Genomic DNA, 21,596 nt, shown 5'->3' with positions numbered 1-21,596 from the left:
CCCACCATTAGCTGCTAGTCCATTAGGAGGTGGTGTTAGCTGAGATGGTTCATTACTGCCCACCATGAGCTGCTAGTCCTTTAGGAGGTGGTGTTAGCTGAGATGGTTCATTACTGCCCACCATGAGCTGCTAGTCCATTAGGAGGTGGTGTTAGCTGAGATGGTTCATTACTGCCCACCATGAGCTGCTAGTCCTTTAGGAGGTGGTGTTAGCTAAGATGGTTCATTACTGCCCACCATTAGCTGCTAGTCCATTAGTAGGTGGTGTTAGCTGAGATGGTTCATTACTGCTAACCATGAGCTGCTAGTCCATTAGGAGGTGGTGTTAGCTAAGATGGTTCATTACTGCCCACCATGAGCTGCTAGTCCATTAGGAGGTGGTGTTAGCTAAGATGGTTCATTACTGCCCACCATGAGCTGCTAGTCCTTTAGGAGGTGGTGTTAGCTAAGATGGTTCATTACTGCCCACCATTTGCTGCTAGTCCATTAGGAGGTGGTGTTAGCTAAGATGGATTATTACTGCCCACCATGAGCTGCTAGTCCATTAGGAGGTGGTGTTAGCTGAGCTGTTTCATTACTGCTAACCATGAGCTGCTAGTCCATTAGGAGGTGGTGTTAGCTAAGATGGTTCATTATTGCCCACCATGAGCTGCTAGTCCTTTAGGAGGTGGTGTTAGCTAAGATGGTTCATTATTGCCCACCATGAGCTGCTTGTCCTTTAGGAGGTGGTGTTAGCTAAGATGGTTCATTACTGCCCACCATTTGCTGCTAGTCCATTAGGAGGTGGTGTTAGCTAAGATGGTTCATTATTGCCCACCATGAGCTGCTAGTCCATTAGGAGGGCATTGTTGAACACTTACTAGCATTGGGAGCCTTTCCCTCACGCTTATATCAGTTTTTGCTTCTGATTGAAGTGATGGGTCCAAACTATACGTATATACCATTTCGCATAATAAACAAGACTGTATTTTTCCTCCACAACAGATGAGTGATGCTGCTATGGATGGCCTGAAATCTCTGAAGATTGTAAAGCCCAAGGATGGGTGATCTTTGGTACACTCTAGTGCTGCATGATGGGAGTTTATTATCACTGCTGACTCTTCTGCCTAATGCATTGTGGTATTCATGTCCACGGACTCAAAAAAATGTGTTTTCAACTATTCAGTGCTTTTCATGAGAAAGAGACCTAAAAGGATGAAGTAAATATAACACTGGTCCAAGTACCATTCAATACTACAGCCAATCAGGTGTTGAGGTTTTCAGACATATATCATGTCATAACTTCACAAGCTATTCCATGTTCATTCAATGAGACAGGATTATCACCTGTGTCTTGTTATTACAGCATCAGGAATCCCCCAGTTAGTTTATAAGTGATAGAAACAACAAGTTTTGAGATCTGATATAATTATATTTGTTCTGATTTTACAAGTCTGCTACTTGAACCTAACCATAGCAAGTCTTAGATCGAGACATGTCAAGTGTTTCACTCTGTGTGAGTGCGACAGTCTGCTGTGTTCATTATTTGTAATTCATGAATCTTGGAAATATAGTGCCAAAATTTCTCAAAACAGAAATGTTTCTTTTTGGTCTCAGACATGTACGCAACATCAGTGTCGATACACATACTTTGGGACCTCTTGGCACAAAGGCCTTCAGATGAACAAATGCTATCCTTGTAGAGTTATCAGTTGGGTTCATACTTGAATTATCATTAAGCAAAGTGATATGTCCAGGATTAGTTTAGGAGTAATGTCATTACTAGTAAAAACTGTAACAGGTGAGTCACAACATTGGTGGAGACTTGAAGCAAGTTTAAGGTTTATTTGTCTATCTATGCAGACATTAAAGTACTTCAGGAATGTGGATTGGTTTCATTGAATAGTTTGGTATAAGTAAGTAGACATTAAAGTACTTCAGGACTGTGGATTGGTTTCATTGAATAGTTTGGTATAAGTAAATATATACTAAAGTACTCCAGGACTGTGGATTGGTTTCATTGAATAGTTTGGTATAAGTAAATATATACTAAAGTACTCCAGGACTGTGGATTGGTTTCATTGAATAGTTTGGTATAAGTAAATAGATACTAAAGTACTTCAGGACTGTGGATTGGTTTCATTGAATAGTTTGGTATAAGTAAATAGATATTTAATTACTTCAGGATTGTGGATGCGTTTCATTGAATAGTTTGGTATAGCTAACCAGTAAGATGTCTGCACTGTGGTTTTATTTGGTGGTGCAGCAGCTACAGGTATAAAGTAGAATCAGTGTTGGTGTCTCTAAGTGTATTCAACATTAACATAGAATCAATATTAAGCTTGAGTATTCATTAAATCAGTATATTGAAGTTAATTATGTAGAATGAACAAAGCAGTGATGATGACGTAGGGTCTGAAGAAGTCTTATCACATTTTATTTTATCACAAGTAATATTGATCCTCTCCAATGTTAGGTGTAGGTAGTTGAGAGGGGAGGGGTGTGGAGGAGGGGGTGTTGAGGAGGGGGGTGTTGAGGAGGGGGGGTAATGACAGTGGTGACAGTTAGCATTTCACTTAAGTGAACTGCTATTTTGTCCTACAGCATTTCAAAGTCTGGTTCTGCATTCTGAAAATTAACTTTTGTATACCGTAATTTATAAAGTGGAAACTTAGTGTCCTACTCTAACAAGATAAATTGTAATCGTTTAGTACTGATTAATTGATATTATTTGTTTAACCATTCAGTGATGGAATATGAAGCATTCTCTCAGTTCTGCAACAAAGTGCATCCCTGGGGTGTTTTTTTTTCCTTTTGACAATGAAGAGATATTTATTCATCAGCGCTGATTATTCATGATTGCCAAAATTAACCAAATTGATTCTATTATAAGTACAATCACAATCAAAGTTGAAACACAACCTTGAATTTTGAATCACAGTAAAATATTTATTGTGGGAGCTCTTGCTGTATTATGTGATAACACAATTTTGACTTGTTTAAAATTTCATGGCTAAATTAATTGTTTACATTTTGTTCAGAGGGAAAGTAAGCCCCTAATAATCCAGAATTTCTCTGTGATTCCTATGAAGTGAACTAATTTTATCGACTTGTTATTAATCCTAAGAAATTGTAATGTTAAGTGTAGCAGTAGGATCAGCAAAATCTGTTTTCAAAAGACATTTGAGATATTTAGAAAAAAATAAATTCTATCATGGTGATGTTTTCAATGCCTGTCAGTATTTCCTTAAAAGATTTAGCATTTTATTTATAGGAAAGTGACAATTTAAAGTTAAGTTTCATTATTAATTTTAAGTCTCTGTGAGTCAGGTTTAGTATTCTGTATGAAAGTGTGTATTCAGTCTGTGTATTCAGTCTGTGTCTCCTCACCCAAACCCCTCCCACAATCTGCTGAATATTCATTCTGTTGAATATTCATAGCTCTTTAAGTCAGGTTTAGTATTCTGTATGAAAGTGTGTATTCAGTCTTTGTATTCAGTCTGTGTCTCCTCACCCAAACCCCTCCCACAATCTGCTGAATATTCATTCTGTTGAATATTCATAGCTCTTTAAGTCAGGTTTAGTATTCTGTATGAAAGTGTGTATTCAGTCTGTGTATTCAGTCTGTGTGTCTCCTCACCCAAACCCCTCCATCAATCTGCTGAATATTCATTCTGTTGAATATTCATTCTGCTGAATATTCATAGCAGCAGCAACATATTGTAGTATTTTCAGATAATGTTAGTATAATCCAATTTCTATGTAGAGATATCATTTCTGTACTTTGTAAATAAAAACAATCCGATCTGTTGTCGCATGGAAACTGTATTTATGTAGATGGAATCACCAGACAAAGTCAAAATATTGAGTTTTGCTAAAAGCTTCTTGAAGTTCTTGTGTCTAATGGGACGTTGTTTTAATTGAACACTTCAGCTTCATACCAAAGAGTGGCAGGCCATTGGTTTTGTTTAATGTGGTCATATTCTTCTTTTATTTCTCTCTTTTTCAAAGAAATTGTTGTAACAAAGATGAGACAATTTGTACATACCCTCAAGCGTCAGTTTCATTTCTGGTCTTCGTGTGTCACAATGACCTGGTTTTATGGCTCCCAAATAAAATGTTGACACTATATATTAGTACCACTGGTAGATACAAGCAACTAACTATATGCCATCCCTACAACTTATGCCCCATTCATCAAAGCATTCACATTTTACTCTATCCACATTTCTTTATTTACATTTTCATTTATCATCCCACAATGAATTCTCTACCAACCACAATAAAATACTTCTCTTAACAATTAAAGTTACTTGCATCATCCACAAAATGTTCCCTAATTTTTTTTTTTTTTAAGATAGGATGCGTAACTTGACAGTTCCATGTATCCCATACAAAGTAAAATGCCCTACAAAATAATGCCATGCTCATTTTGTATCACATGTACAATTCAACCAGTAAATATCTGAATGTCAATATCCTTATTAGCTAGCAACACTCGCTCAACTCTTTCAGTTTGTACAATTTTTCAACATCCCCATAATGTCATTGAGTGCCCTCCGTTGAAATTTCCTTATTTGTCACCACCCATCTTCACCCACCCTTCCCTACCCACCTGTCAAACTCCACCCACGTGCCCTTCCCTACCCACCTGTCAAACTCCACCCAAATGCCTTCCCTTCCCACCTGTCAAACCCCACCCATCCAACTGTCCCTCACCTGTTCTAACTGGTACAAATATTATGATATGCAAATATGATGATATGCAAATATGATGATATAACAAATACAATGATACAAATGTTGCCACATTCCTTGCGGAGATTGGTCTACCATTAAGAAATTTTCAAAAATCTTATGATTTAGTCACTTTACAACAAAACTTAAGCAGTTCACATCTGACAGAATAAAACAATTTACAAATAATTGTTGAATTGTGAAATATTTGATAAATTAGTAATGAAAACAATTGTGACTGCAGTAGAAATTGATTGTGAGCAAAGCGCAATTTAAGGTGACTCCCCATGTGACGGTGTTGAAGGTAAGTCTTTATCCATTAGCACGGTTAAAGTGAGTTCCATTTGATGGATGCTTCTGCAAGTTTTGGTTTTCTGCAGTAGAACGAGATGTCATCAGTTGTTGCATACAGGGGAATGTTGCTGTTAAAGTTTATTAATGTTTCTGGCTTGAAGGTAAGTTTTTATCCATTAGCACGGTTAAAGTGAGTTCCATTTGATGGATGCTTCTGCAAGTTTTGGTTTTCTGCAGTAGAACGAGATGTCATCAGTTGTTGCATACAGGGGAATGTCACTGTTAAAGTTTATTAATGTATGTGGCTTTTGATAATTTTGGACCAAGGAACGCTGGTTGTGTATCATTTCGCTGATGAGTTCGAGTTTTTTAAAGGATGTTTCGTAGACGAGCTTGGCCCATTTGCCTTTTATCACGGTATCTTCTATTTCTGATCTGAGATTCTATCAAATGAAAATAAAACAGCAGGTTATAATATCATAGTAAGTGTGAAGTCATTCTGTTAATGCTCACAGAGACAAAGTCCTGTTGGAAATGCTTAAAGCTCTACCATTACAGACCTTCCAGGCCTTCCCTTGACATGACATTGCAAAGTGGATCCACAATCTCATATAGGAGGGTGTAACCCTGGGTCCCTAAAGCCTGCTCTCATATAAGGGGGTCTGAGGAGCTTTCCATATTGTCACCATGGTAACATACTATTAGCCTCTGAACCTCTGGAACAATATTACCTCTGAAGTCATCACAGAGGCTAAATAGCCCTTGTTTAGGTATACACTCACTGAAGTTGGAAGTTCATCATACTATTGGTTTAAGAGAAGTTTGTAAATCTTTTTGGTACAAAGTTAGCCAAGTTTCATCATTGAATTGACTTTCATTGATCATATGACCTTTGACATTTTACATTAAAACAATAGAATCGTCACTCCTCCTTGAGTATCAGTCTCATTTGCTACACTACATATTATCATTTTGTTCATTTCGATGGTTTTGATTTGTGCCCTTTGACCTATGACGTCATGAAGTCACTACATTCAAAACCCAGATATAAACCCATCAATTTTAAGTTGGCAAATCACCTTTATGATTTTGGAGTTTATGACACTTTTGTTAACACACATACACACCAAAACATATTTTTTTTTTATCCCAAGCTGTGCAACAGCTTACGCACCATTTCTGTACAAATTGTCTTTAAACACATCATCTCATTCCAATTACATTACACGTACAGGGGTATTGATAAAAACCAGAAAGCTAAAAAGATAAGTGATTCCTTGCCACATTCTATGTGCAAATATTGAAAGTAAATTATGCACACAAGGTTCGTTTACCTGATAACGTGCATCCACTTCCCAAGTATGTAGTTCATTGGAGCTGTACCTTTGAAGTTATTGCTATTACAAGGTTTTCAGAATTTGACCAACGGTGACCTCCAATGACTTTTGAATTCAATGAAATCAACCAGGTCTTTTACTTACTAAGTTGGACCCACATATCAAGTATGAAGTTCATCCAAAGTTTTCTATGAAAGTTATTGAGTTTGCAAGGTTTTCAGACTTTAACCTGTGGTGACCTCATATAACCTTTGAACTCTATGAAAAATAGCAGATTGCTTGTACTCATTAGGTATGATTGACATAACAAGTATGAAGTACATCCAAGCTTTACTTTTAAAGTCCTCAAGTTTACAGACTTTCACCTCTGGTGACCTCAAATAAACTTTGACTTATATGAGAGTCAAGAGTTCATCCAAGGTTTGCTTATGAAGTAATAAAGATTTTCCAAAGTCTTCAGACTTTGACCTCTGTTACCTCAAATAAACTTTGACCTATATGAGAAACAATAGGTTTTTTGTACTTTCTAAGGTAGAGTCACATACTGAGTTTGCAGTTCATCCAAAGTTTTAGAGTTTACAAGGTGTTCAGAGGTGGACCACTCATGACCTCAAAATACCCATTGATTATTACAGGTGACTATAGGTTTAAAATAGTAAAATAACAACAATTCTCAAGTCACCAAGCTAAAGTACAGAAGGTCTCTCTCATCACTACAGCAGAGAAACATCAAATGATATAGTGTGTAGAAATGATTCAGTTCTTACATCCAATATGCTGTCCACTTCGTCCAGTGCATTGTAGTAGGGACTGGCCATCTCCACTGGCTTCCTGAGGGCCATTTTCAGTTTACTGAGTTTCTCTTCTGCTTCTTTACATCTGTACACGTAGGAGAGATGTTCAGCATCCTTCAAACTTTTATAGTCACAAGCTTTGTTGACCTTTGACCCAAGAAAGAAGTTCAATATAGAAGTTGAATAACCTTTATAAAATATTCAACTTAGTTCAAAATCTCCATTGCTGGAGTAATTATGAATTCATACATAAAGGAATTTGTTGGCAGATGAGATCTTATTGGTAAATTCTGAAAACAGACTAGACAAACTTGTATAATATTTTCATTATTAAAACTTATTAAAATTGATAATATTGCAGTTGCTCCACTCTCTAGGTATCTAGATAGAGCTTGAGACCCAGAATATTATATTATATATTTTTATGTTTATTTATATATTTATATCGAAGCCAAAGTTTAGAAGCCAAAGTTAATATATGGCTTGCTCCAGGATATATAGACATCAAATTTTTAAGTTTTGAAAATAAATAGATAATGTCTAGGTAATTAATACTGTTGATGTACATAGGATTAGGAGTCTAATTTGATTTGGGGGGGGGGGGTGGGGCTGTAACGACTTGCCCGAAAAATGTAACCAACATTTTTCGCTCGCTCCGCGCACGTTCAACATGTTCATGTACATATCATATAGGCATGCATTGGCTATTACATTGCATGCCAATAACATACAATCATTTGAAGTGTTATTACCCTTCCATATTGGTTATTTTTGGGCAAGTCGTTACAATAATAATGATAATAATCATATAAGTTTGACCATTGAAAAATACATATCAATTTATTTTTCTTTCAGTAAAAAAAAAATTTTCAGCAAATTGCCCGAATTTTCACAAAAATATTTGGTTGGGGGCTGCAGCCCCCCACCATCCCCCCTACCAGCCCCCCCCCCCCACCAGCCCCCCCCCCATGCCTCCTACACCTATGTTGATGTTTACCTATCTACTCAATCTTATTCATAGCCTAACATCAGTTTGATTTGAAGTTCTTTTTGGCAATGTTTAGTTTATTGTTTTACCTCAATTGTTACTTTATTCAGCCTCCGTTGAGCTTCTTCATGGAATACTTTTCCTTCGTAAATTTCCTCTTCTGTCTGTTTCTCTACTTCTCTAGCTGATTCCAGCCAAAGCATAGCTTTTAATAATTCATCTGCCACAGCATGCTTCTTGTCATAGAGCTGACAAAGAAAAGAACACACGGTGTGGTTACTGTCAAAATGAGCGGTTGTATGTATTTAACACTTTACAAAGGAAGAAATGAACCGATTTAACCAGGGTTTTATTTTTTTTTATTGGGCATTTAGCTTGCCATACATGCTTGTTGGGAGCAAATGATACGAGGATAACAGGGGCGTATCCAGGGGGGGGCGCAACAGGCGCGCGCCCCCCCTATTGGCCGTCACCCAAAAAAAAAAAGTTTAGCAAAAAAAAAAAAAAAAAATTGATGACGACCTTTATGTGAGATGTCGGTGATCGCTTAACCCCCCCCCCCCCCTCCCGTATGCTTTATTTTTTGTTTGCCAAAAAAAGGTTCTGGCGAAGTTCGGCGGCATAATAGTTTTAGAAACATAGATGGTAATTGTGTTTGTATAATCACTATAAACACTAAATGACATGCCAGCCATACTAAATTGTGCATTTTGTGTCCATATTTACTGGAAATGTTGCTTATTATTAAGGTCGAAAAATGGATCACATATGGCCATGGGCGGCGATCCTGGGTGGAGGGGGGTTATATCCCCCATGAAAATGGGTGGAGGGGATGTAATGCACCATATCCCCCCCCCCACCAAATGCCAGGGATAAGAATATTTTCATGCCTACATTTATGCATCTTCGTTAATGTACGGCTCTTTTTTAGCTTCATTTCTCGCCTACCATAAACGCAGTGCGATCTTTTCAAATAAAGCGTCTTTATAAAGCAAAAATAGTTGACTGTAGGCTTCATTGGCCCTATAACAACAAAATGTATTATTGCGCCCACGGTATTGATATAGTATATATATGCACCCTCATAGTATTCATATAGGCCCTATAGTAGGTCTACACACGTACATGTTCCCTCGAACAGCTGAGAATCTCATGTAACCAGGGTAATGCTTAATACACGTTTCACCTGGATGCCCTAGCAATCGGTACCTAGGAATGTAACTATGTGTAATTGTGTATTGCATGTGTATAGGCCTATAATAGCCTGCATGAGGCCATTTTCTTCATCGAATAATATAACAGGGCTCTCGAACATTCTAACGTTGCGCCTGAAACAAGATTGACAGGGGCAATTTTCCCAAAAAAACACCCGAAATTTAAAAAAAAAAGTATTTTGGATCCTGATTATGAGATATTTCGGACATGACATCCCTATTTTAAAGTTGGGTATATGCCGCTTGGAAACCTCGGGAAGTGCCGTTTCCGGCCATCTAGAGGGTTTGTTAATCCCAAAAATTTTTTTTACGCTTCGCGCCAACCCATGGTGGCGCTACGCTTAGATAGTCAACAAGGTCATATCCCCCCCCCCACTCGGAAGTACGGATCGCCGCCCGTGCATATGACACCATTTTGCATTTCAGCCCTTCTTTGAAAGCAAAAATTGTACACCCCTCCCCTTAGACCCATCCCCCAGGACGGCGATCATTCATGCCTGGCGCCCCCCCTATTGGAAAATCCTGGATACGCCCCTGGATAAGATAAGGAAGTAAACTTGAATTGTGTCATTTTATCGTGCCAATCTCTCTCCCAGGGATTTGACCACCAGACACCCCTTACAGACCAGTTCTTTACAGTAGGATCAGGTGAAATAGACTGGCAGATATAACCCATTGGATTCCCCACACACCCCCCCCCACCCCCACCCACTCCATGGCCACATCTGTCTAACAAACAAGTGCATGAACACAAACACCTTATCCACAGTTGATAACATTAATTATATATTCACCTCTTCGGTCGCCATCTTTGCTTTGAAGTAGGGTTTTGCCTCTTCTACACTTGTTCCGTATTCCTGTTGTCGTTTGCCAATCATTCTTGACAAATCTTTTAAAGAAAACAGGTAGGCCATCTTCAATTCCTGCCAAAAATACGAAGAACATTCAGTATTTCATATTTAATACAATTGTTATTTAGTATTTATATATAAATTAATATGATATTAAGTGTAATATTCTTGATGATAATGATACAAGAGATGATTCAAAGAGGAGTTGTTATTGCTTTGACTTCTGTATTCAGAGTGTCTCATTATAACCATGGAGGTAAAACCTTCATGCTATAACACACTCATTGTTCTTAACTACTTCTACTAACATGCGTCATATACAAAAATTCCAAAGAGTGACCACAGCCCTATGCTTCTTAGGGTAGGTTGGTTGGTTAGTTACGATAAAAGGACATATTGTGGTTGCTAAAGGGTGGTGTAAAATACAATACTTTAGAATGAGTACAATTTGTTACAATGAATATATACAGGTTTCACTCTAAGTGAAGCTTAAAGCAACTGCATTTTAACTTTATAGATGGTGACATCCCTATGTTCCGACGTCTCCATGCTCCAACGTCTCTATGTTCCGACAAAAAGAAAAAATTCGGAGCAATTTTATTTCATCCAAAAATTTGTTTGCACCCAAAACTAATTTTGTGACCCCAACATTTTTCGGACCAAATATTTTGAGACCAACATATTTTCACGACCAAAAAATTTGACCCAAAAGTTTGTTATGACCCAAAAGTGCTTGTTACCGAAAATTGCTTGTGACCCGAAATTTGTTTGTACTCAATTTTTTTGGGACCAATATCGTTTTGGGCCAAATCAATTTTCGAATAAAATATGTTTAGATTTAGAACAAAATATGTTGTAGGCCTACCTTTTTGTGGGGGGGGGGGGTGGGCAGTAGCCTTCGCAAATGGTGTAGGGGACAATAGCCAACCTCGGGGCTCAGTTGGGGGCATTTGAAAACGTCCACACTCACGCGAAATATAGGGCGGGTAAACATGACAACTACAGATATCGCTTGAGCAATAAAAAAAAAGTCGCCTGCAGAGTGGACAAAAAAAAAAGCTATCGCGTCGCGTTGCTTGCAGTATTCTTCTTTGGTCACAAAGTTTGGTCCAAAGAATTTTTGTCCAACAAATTTGGAGTACAAACATATTTCGAGTCACAAACAATTTTTGATCACAAGCACTGTTTGGGTCACAACAAATTTTGGGTCACATTTTTTTTTTGGTCTCCAAAAATTTGGTGCAAAAAAATGTTGGTCCAAAATAATTCTGAGTCCAAAAAAATTTTGGTCACAAAAATATTGGGATCTGAAAACTTGTTTTCTTGGTACAAACGATTTTTTGGATAAAAAAAAATTGTCCCGAATTATTTCTTTTTGTCGGAACATAGAGACGTCGAAATATAGAGATGTAACCTTATAGATAGATATACTTACCTTTAGGACAGCTGCTGAAGAATTGATCTCTTCTGATGCATTGTTTAACTTTTCCAATTCTTTCTACAGTGTCAGAAAAAAATTACGATAGTAACATGTCATATATAGACCTGCTATGCTGTCTTTCCAAAACATGTTACTACTCAGTCTACAATCAGCTATTAACTGTTCCTGTAAAACACTGCTTCACATGAACATTACTCATATTTCTTTTTTCTTCTATCTTTGAATCCTTTCAAAGTGATGAATTATCAGTCTGGACTTAATCTCTTTAATTAGCTTAATCACTTGATGACAATAACACCCTCAGTCCTCCATTTAATATGCAAATAAGTAGAGACTTATCCACAAAGATGCTAGGCTGATACTTGCAAAACAACAAAGCTGCGATATTGAAGGTAAGCCAAACAGTCCTGTCTCTTTTAACTTCATACTTGCCATCAGTTCAGATGGGAAAATCACAGACGTCTCCTGGTTAATTGATCCATAGTACTTGGACCAGCTAATCCCTGATCTGTGTTTTCAAGAATAGCAATGAAGTGGAGGTCTAGCTAGCATATTAGAATATAATTAACAGATCCAGAAACAAAACAATTGGCTGTTAGCTAAAACATGTCACCATTGCAATGACTTTGTTGAAGTTAAAATTGTGGATGTGAATGTATGAGTTCAGAGTATATACTTACCTTAATGGTTTCATGAAAGATTTGACTTTCTGCACCATCCTTGCCTTCCTCCATTTTAAGTTGTGCTTGGTCTTCCCATTCCTGTATTGGACGAAACTTAAGAGAAACCAACCACTAGAAGAAGAAGAACAACAAGGGACTACTAAAAACTGCTGACTAGGAACAACAGTTGTAATCACCAGATATAGGACCTAATCAGAATCAAGTGTGCTACTAACCCCATTATCTTGTACGTGGTTTTCAGAAGGCTACAGTGAACTAATATCATACAGGTATATGCTATATGACCTATGCTATAGATACGACTATTATAAGACAGACTCAATCAAGCAGAACATCTGAGAACACAATGGAAGTAATTGTGATCTAAAAGTAAATGCAGACTGTTAATGACAATAAATATGAACTGCCTAGAAAAAAACAAACTAGACAAACATAACTTTTAACTGAAGATTGAAAATTTTTCCCTTTGCTTCGAGAACAAATACACATTATTCTGTAAATACTTGATTCTAAGCCCTGATGGTTGCATGCCTTCAGTTGTAAATTTCATCAGCACTCAATGAGCTGAGTACCATAGTGTAGTGGTTAAAGGGTGACTTTAGTCAAAAATGTAACATGTGTTTTAGACCGCTAAACAAGTTGTATTTCAATATATGGCACTTTTTTATTGTGAGAAATGACTTTTTAAACATCTGGGCCTCATCGATAAACGTGGCTGGACCATTTCGACTAATATTGAGACCATCAGATCAGTTCCTCAGATGCAACACAAAACTTGAGTGTGACACAAAAGACTTAAATGGTCTTAAATAACACTTTAAAAACACATTAACTTTTATCAAAGGCAAATTCTGTTAAATATCATCCATGCGTGGCACTCTGTTACCTTGAAAAGCCACAGAATAGCTATGCAAACATTTGCAGCACTCATTTGCTTTCTTGGACTATGACATATCGATACTAACATTATCGATACTAACATTATGCATAAAGTCATTCTTCATGAATAAACAATTGATATGATATGCCGACTCTAGCGTTAATAGAAAACACATTGTCATCTGATATTATAGATCATACTAGCATACTTTAGGATAGAGTCCAGGTCATGGCAGGTCATGGCATGGTCATGGCAGGTCATGGCACCCAAACATACAATTAACATTACAAGAGGCAAACTATTGTTAACAACCAAAATTTAAACCCTACTTAATTCACCGCACCGCAGTATCAAGAAGAATATCGAAAGTGCACACAAAATTCAGACCAGACATTACGTTCTATTGGGGTGCTGTTACTTGCTGTTGGTAGTGGTATATCCTATTTTTCAAAAGCAATTAAAATCTGGGAAGTAAAATGATTGATAAACTACCGCAACATGAGTTATTTATAGATATTATGAGAAAACATTGTAAATGCCATTGCAAAATGGGAACCAACAGTTACTCCAATAAGTTGAGACTATTGTTTCTATAAGGAACTAGCCTGCACACAATGCCCATGTGTTCAGGTTATCATTTACATAGTGGACAAACAGGGAACAGCTAGGTCTGTGCCAGGAATCCCCAGCAAGTTTACAAATGTGCTCTCCCTCCACAGTATTGATATATACTACAGAGAAAAATCTTTTCAATAAATAGGAACAGATTTCCACTGCATCTGTATATTTCATTGCACAGTGTATGAGTGGGTGGGGGGGGGGGGGGAGGGGTGATGGTGAGAAGAAAGAGGTGGGCTAACTTGTGACTGGAAGGTGTTGACTAATACAGGTATCATCACAACTCAGACTTTACATAACTTTCTCTAATGTATGACACTTGGGACTAAAAACTGAGACATCTCAAAAGTTGTAGCATAAGGACTGTCTTATTGGATAGCAGCCTATCTTCAACTAAGGAAGAGTTTATTTGATTGCTATATTGTTACCTGCAGACATGAATAACTTGAATTGTAGATGTATTGTAGATGAACATGAATTGTAGATGTATATACCTTTACTTGGTTGATGCAATGGAAACATTACATCTCTATGGTTTGGTAAAACCAACTTCCATAATTGCTTGTTATAAACAAAAACAAAATGATTCACATCAAATGGATCTGTTTCAATATATTGTGTTTTATATTTGAGGCCATTCCAAAAATAATGTGAAATACAAACATTTCATAAACTTTTAGTTCTCTTTTAATAATTGCTTATTTTCTTTCCTACTTTTTCATAAGATCTAGCTAGATTAACAACAACCATGAAACTCTTAAAACTTAACCTTTTTCTTTGTATTCATCATACTTAAAATATTTGGCTTTGACAGCAAATTTCACAAATAAGAGCAGTTTTTAAAAGAATTTAATTCCTTTCATTCAGGAAGAGCTGACTTTGTTTAATCAGCAATTTCACATTTAAGGAGTTTGGTTCTTCTATGTTTGTAATTCCTTATTAAAACTTGACAATCTCCTTACACTAAATATTCTTAAATTGTTTCACTAATTAATTAATTAACTAATTAGTTAATAGCTTACCACTGTATTCAATCTGACTGTTTATCAAGATAATTTATATTAGTCACAGAGAAACACTGATTCAATAATGCAAAAATTTGATGATTTTTCAAAATGGAGAATATGCAATGATAATATTATGATAGATAATGCACACAGTTTCAAATAATGGCTGAGCACAACAGCTGCAATTTGCAAATAACCCACGGTTTTGGTAAGTCACACAATAATGTTCTGCAAATCAGCATCTTCATGAAACTGCGATAAATTTAATGGAACATCAAAATATGAAGGTCAGGTCAAAGAAATTACTAAATTTGATGTTTGTGTAACTAATAATTTCTTCACTTTCCATTCTAATCTCAGCTTTAACTATTGACTTCAAACAAGAAAAACTGGTGCTTATTCAGTTCTAATGATTTGAGATCTCAGGATAATATAACACTAAGAGGTAACTTTCATATTCGAGTATACAGCTTATTTTGTGTTTTCAACTGCATGCTGTATTGTGTCACATGCCTAAGCCATATAAAATTCACACAAATTTAGATATTGCTCAATCTAATAAAGATATGTATACGATTACCCTTTAGTCTACAATGAAAAATTTGGATGCAATGTTAACATTTAATTGTTCCTGATGTGATATTGGTGATGGTAAATAACAGATAATGTTTTTATCAGGTAACATACCTTTCATATTTTACCATCAAACTGTAGCAAGGTAAACACAAAATTGTAGCTTTAAAGCAATGAAACAAAGATAAACAAAATTGTTCTGAAACTAATAAATTCCTGGCTGGCTATAAAAGGCAATATTGCAATAAAACCAAATTGGAAACTTTAAAAGGAAAATAAGAAACTAAGAAAAATCAAATCAACCTCTTGTCATCACTTAATATAATATCCCTCAAATATGCAAATGAAATTAATTAGATGCAAAAGAGTATAATTACATGCCAAAGAAATATATATGCATCAGTATTGTCTGACTGAACCAGAAAATTGGAATGCATCATGTGCATTAAAATGTGATCAAAAGTAACAATATATGTGATATGGAACTGAATAAACAATTCACCATCTATCACATAAGAAAAGGACTTGTAACAAGTCTGAAAAACAGACTGAACAATAAGACATTCTCTCTGGTACAGCTGCTTACCTACATGGGTCAATGAGACATGGTACAGTTAATTACCTACATGGGTCAATAAGACATTCTCTCTGGTACAGTTAATTACCTACATGGGTCAATGAGACATTCTCTCTGGTACAGCTGCTTACCTATATGGGTCAATGAGACATTCTCTCTGGTACAGTTAATTACCTACATGGGTCAATAAGACATTCTCTCTGGTACAGTTAATTACCTACATGGACCAATAAGACGTTCTCTCTGGTACAGTTAATTTACCTACATGGGTCAATAAGACAATCTCTCTGGTACAGTTAATTACCTACATGGGTCAATAAGACATTCTCTCTGATACAGCTGCTTACCTACATGGGTCAATAAGACATTCTCTCTGATACAGCTGCTTACCTACATGGGTCAATGAGACATTCTCTCTGGTACAGTTAATTACCTACATGGGTCAATAAGACATTCTCTCTGGTACAGTTAATTACCTACATGGGTCAATAAGACATTCTCTCTGGTACAGTTAATTACCTACATGGGTCAATAAGACATTCTCTCTGGTACAGCTAATTACCTAAATGGGTCAATAAGACATTCTCTCTGATACAGCTGCTTACCTACATGGGTCAATAAGACATTCTCTCTGATACAGCTGCTTACCTACATGGGTCAATAAGACATTCTCTCTGATACAGCTGCTTACCTACATGGGTCAATAAGACATTCTCTCTGGTACAGTTAATTACCTACATGGGTCAATAAGACATTCTCTCTGGTACAGCTGCTTACCTACATGGGTCAATAAGACATTCTCTCTGGTACAGTTAATTACCTACATGGGTCAATAAGACATTCTCTCTGATACAGTTAATTACCTACATGGGTCAATAAGACATTCTCTCTGGTACAGTTAATTACCTACATGGGTCAATAAGACAGTCTCTCTGATACAGCTGCTTACCTACATGGGTCAATAAGACATTCTCTCTGATACAGCTGCTTACCTACATGGGTCAATAAGACATTCTCTCTGATACAGTTAATTACCTACATGGGTCAATAAGACATTCTCTCTGGTACAGTTAATTACCTACATGGGTCAATAAGACATTCTCTCTGGTACAGTTAATTACCTACATGGGTCAATAAGACATTCTCTCTGGTACAGCTGCTTACCTACATGGGTCAATAAGACATTCTCTCTGGTACAGTTAATTACCTACATGGGTCAATAAGACATTCTCTCTGATACAGTTAATTACCTACATGGGTCAATAAGACATTCTCTCTGGTACAGTTAATTACCTACATGGGTCAATAAGACATTCTCTCTGATACAACTGCTTACCTACATGGGTCAATAAGACATTCTCTCTGATACAGCTGCTTACCTACATGGGTCAATAAGACATTCTCTCTGATACAGTTAATTACCTACATGGGTCAATAAGACATTCTCTCTGGTACAGTTAATTACCTACATGGGTCAATAAGACATTCTCTCTGGTACAGTTAATTACCTACATGGGTCAATAAGACATTCTCTCTGGTACAGCTGCTTACCTACATGGGTCAATAAGACATTCTCTCTGGTACAGTTAATTACCTACATGGGTCAATAAGACATTCTCTCTGATACAATTAATTACCTACATGGGTCAATAAGACATTCTCTCTGGTACAGTTAATTACCTACATGGGTCAATAAGACATTCTCTCTGATACAACTGCTTACCTACATGGGTCAATAAGACATTCTCTCTGATACAGCTGCTTACCTACATGGGTCAATAAGACATTCTCTCTGGTACAGTTAATTACCTACAAGGGTCAATAAGACAATCTCTCTGATACAGCTGCTTACCTACATGGGTCAATAAGACATTCTCAAAAGAAAACATTTCATATCATAAATCTTAACATTTCATAAATAACTTGTCATTTCAGTAAAGAAAGTCAATCAAGCTTCTCTATGTATGCCTACGAAATGAAATAAAATAAACATGTAACAAAATATTGCAAATCATTAATAATCCCTGAAGCAGAATAATGTAATAATAGTAGCAAGCAAGAAAAATCTTTCAGATTCTATGTCTTAGTTTAGAACCATGAATAACATGCGTGAATTAAGATAGACCTGTCCTTGAACGAATAATTGTTTTTATCATGCGCACAAACTTCTTAATATATGTATATTTTTAGAATTCATCAAGTTGTGTGTTTTTACCACTGATATTGAAACATATCTATGTACAAAGTAACTCTCCGTGCACACAGACCTGATGATATGTGTAACATACAATGTACAAAGTAACTCTCCGTGCACACAGACCTGATGATATGTGTAACATACAATGTACAGAGTAACACTTCATGCACACAGACCTGATGATATGTGTAACATACAATGTACAAAGTAACACTTCATGCACACAGACCTGATATGTGTAACATACAATGTACAGAGTAACACTTCATGCACACAGACCTGATGATATGTGTAACATACAATGTACAAAGTAACACTTCATGCACACAGACCTGATGATATGTGTAACATACAATGTACAAAGTAACACTTCATGCACACAGACCTGATATGTGTAACATACAATGTACAGAGTAACACTTCATGCACACAGACCTGATGATATGTATAACATACAATGTACAAAGTAACACTTCATGCACACAGACCTGATGATATGTGTAACATACAATGTACAGAGTAACACTTCATGCACACAGACCTGATGATATGTGTAACATACAATGTACAGAGTAACACTTCATGCACACAGACCTGATGATATGTGTAACATACAATGTACAAAGTAACACTTCATGCACATGGACCTCATCATATGTGTAACATACAATGTACAAAGTAACACTTGATGCACACAGACCTGATGATATGTGTAACATACAATGTACAGAGTAACACTTCATGCACACAGACCTGATGATATGTGTAACATACAATGTACAAAGTAACACTTCATGCACACAGACCTGGTGATATGTGTAACATACAATGTACAAAGTAACACTTCATGCACACAGACCTGGTGATATGTTTAACATACAATGTACAAAGTAACACTTCATGCACACAGACCTGATGATATGTTTAACATACAATGTACAGAGTAACACTTCATGCACATGGATCTCATCATATGTGTTATGTACAATTTACAATGAGATGCTAGCTCATGCACATCTTTTGATATACAGTATATGTGTAATTTGTGCAATCTCTTGATAAATATATATATATATATAGGCCCTATATATGTGATATGTACAATGAACAGTGTTTGCATGCACACATATCTCTTAACATATACTTGTAATATTCAACAAAGTAGTTATCAATGTACACACACACACAAACACAACCTAATGATATATATTTCACTACAATGAACACAGTCATGTTCTGATCCCAATGCATTTTCCTGTATACCTTGTTGAACCTTAAATCAACTGTAAGTAGAAAATCAGACCAATCATCACTCATAAAATCAATTTTAAATGTACCAATGAACCAACTACTACCCATTGGGAGCCTTGTGCCAATGAAGACAGAAGATTAAAGAATGTAACAGTTAGTTACTTGACAAGATGCAGTACTCAACACACAGACCTTGTACTCATATATTGATTCTGCCAGTAATAACTAGGTCATGTACTCAACACAAGTACCTTGTACTCAATGAACACAAGATTATTGAGTCTAACAGGTACTACCAACAGACTCAACACATGGACCATGTGTTAATGCATACATGTAGTCGCAGTGGTAATAAAACACAACTAAACACTTCAAAGGAAGTACTCAACACAAGTACCTTGTACTCAATGAACACCAGACTATTGAGTCTAACAGGTACTACCAACAGACTCAACACATGGACCATGTGTTAATGCATACATGTAGTCGCAGTGGTAATAAAACACAACTAAACACTTCAAAGGAAGTACTCAACACAAGTACCTTGTACTCAATGAACACAAGATTATTGAGTCTAACAGGTACTACCAACAGACTCAACACATGGACCATGTGTTAATGCATACATGTAGTTGCAGTGGTAATAAAACACAACTAAACACTTCAAAGGAAGTACTCAACACAAGTACCTTGTACTCAATGAACACAAGACTATTGAGTGTAACAGGTACTACCAACAGACTCAACACATGGACCATGTGCTAATGCAGACATGTAGTCACAGTGGTACTAAAACACATCTAAACACTTCAGAGTGAAGCCTAACAGCTACCCAATCAAATGAAGTGCTCAACACAAGTACCTTGTACTCAATGAACACAAGACTATTGAGACTAACAGGTACTACTAACAGACTCAACACAAGTACCTTGTACTAATAAAGACAGTAATCCTGAGTAACAGAATTGATACTTGTTGATCAATATTTAGTTTTCACAGAATAATAATACTATACCTGGTATAATATACTCACACAATGAAACATGCAATGATTCTCTTATCATTCACTGTGCACAACTTTAGATATACTATATACTACTACCATTCTAGAACCTAGCACTCAAAGGAAGGAGAAAAGTTTGGAATTTTGACTTTTTGTATTCAAGTATTGACTTTTCGTATTCAAAACTTGTCGATGTTTGTCATGAGGTCATGAGTATAATTAAACTTTTCAATTTTCTGGGTGTATCCAGCTATCTATTCACTTATTTCTACACTAGTGCTAACTGGACACACTTCAGTACCTTTAAAATAATCTACAATTTTATTATCACTTACAATCATGTTTACCCTTAATAGCCGATAACAAAGTCATTTTTTTTACAAAATTGTGCAACTTCAACAAAATTAATACAGAATAATGTCATTTTACACTTTAGAAAAATATTCTTTATTTTTGTTGTAGCTCTGTTCTTTTAGTGCTATCTATTATTTACAAACAAACATTTCATCTGGAAACTGTTACAGATTCAAAGGAGGGGAGTGTGTGGAGAAGTGCTGGGGAGAGAAGAAAGTCCAAAGTCCAGACTAGAAGTTACCAACATAGGTAGCATTGTAGCGTGTTCTGTAGTGTACATAACAGTACACAAATGGTACAATTCTATTTGGCTTTCTGTGATTTCTCGTTGTTTAATAGGGAGGAGGGAGGGGTCCTCCCAAGAAATAAAGTCCCAGTCACTTTCTATGATATGTTGCACTTTATGTTTTGTTCATTCTGATGCAGCTAATAAAACTATCATATTGAAGTGATTCTTCCACTGGATCATTTCTTTTATGAAGCTAAGATCAAATTGACCGTCCAAACAATACATTTCATGTCACATTATCACATCTTATTTATGATGTAAATAGCTAAAGAAAACGAACATGAAAAGTAGAAACCCTAAACTGGACACTGCTATTTTTAGTTATCATAAGTTATATGACAAGTACAGTTATTATACTAATGTCTCATTAACTCACGAATGTCATTTTGTTCTTGAGTATATTGTTCCATTATGCATAAATTAACAATAACATCAGCTGATCATTATCTAAAGGTAATTAGTTTGTTTCAATTCATCTCGAGCTACCATTATGTAGTAAACAGGATATGCTGTCTAAGCACAAAATATT

The 21,596-nt window shown here is 36.3% G+C and overlaps 2 protein-coding genes across 7 annotated transcripts in view; one reads left to right on the top strand and one right to left on the bottom strand.

Moving 5' to 3' along the window:
- Window positions 1-4,027, top strand: part of LOC139976338 (segment polarity protein dishevelled homolog DVL-3-like) — a 63,180-nt gene extending 59,153 nt beyond the window's left edge. For all 6 annotated transcript variants that reach the window (XM_071985021.1, XM_071985022.1, XM_071985020.1 and 3 more), the window contains one exon: window positions 985-4,027. Coding sequence is in view for 1 of the 6 variants with exons in the window: in XM_071985023.1 (XP_071841124.1) it covers window positions 985-992 (8 nt within the window). In the remaining 5 variants the exon portion in view is untranslated. The remainder of the gene's footprint in view (window positions 1-984) is intronic.
- LOC139976340 (SH3 domain-binding protein 5-like) lies at window positions 1,991-12,690 on the bottom strand. The gene is made up of 6 exons (XM_071985026.1): window positions 12,316-12,690; window positions 11,630-11,692; window positions 10,138-10,266; window positions 8,219-8,377; window positions 7,115-7,288; window positions 1,991-5,453 (listed from the first exon to the last, which is right to left on the bottom strand). Exons 1-6 carry the CDS (start codon window positions 12,367-12,369, stop codon window positions 5,196-5,198), a joined length of 837 nt encoding a protein of 278 aa, XP_071841127.1. The 5' UTR covers window positions 12,370-12,690; the 3' UTR covers window positions 1,991-5,195.
- Between the last annotated feature and the right edge of the window lie 8,906 nt (window positions 12,691-21,596).

This window comes from Apostichopus japonicus, chromosome 11 (genome assembly GCF_037975245.1).
Source record: "Apostichopus japonicus isolate 1M-3 chromosome 11, ASM3797524v1, whole genome shotgun sequence".
Lineage (NCBI taxonomy): Eukaryota > Metazoa > Echinodermata > Holothuroidea > Aspidochirotida > Stichopodidae > Apostichopus > Apostichopus japonicus.
The sequence above is the reverse complement of the archived record's forward strand: the minus strand, read 5'-3'. Positions and strand labels throughout refer to the sequence as shown.

Coding starts and splice junctions, on each gene's coding strand:
- LOC139976340 (XM_071985026.1), bottom strand. CDS start 12,369: ATGGAGGAAGGCAAGGATGGTGCAGAAAGTCAAATCTTTCATGAAACC. Junction 8,378..10,137: donor CAAAGATGGCGACCGAAGAG/GTGAATATATAA, acceptor TTTCTTTGTCAG/CTCTATGACAAGAAGCATGC. Junction 7,289..8,218: donor TGAATAAAGTAACAATTGAG/GTAAAACAATAA, acceptor CTTGGGTCAAAG/GTCAACAAAGCTTGTGACTA.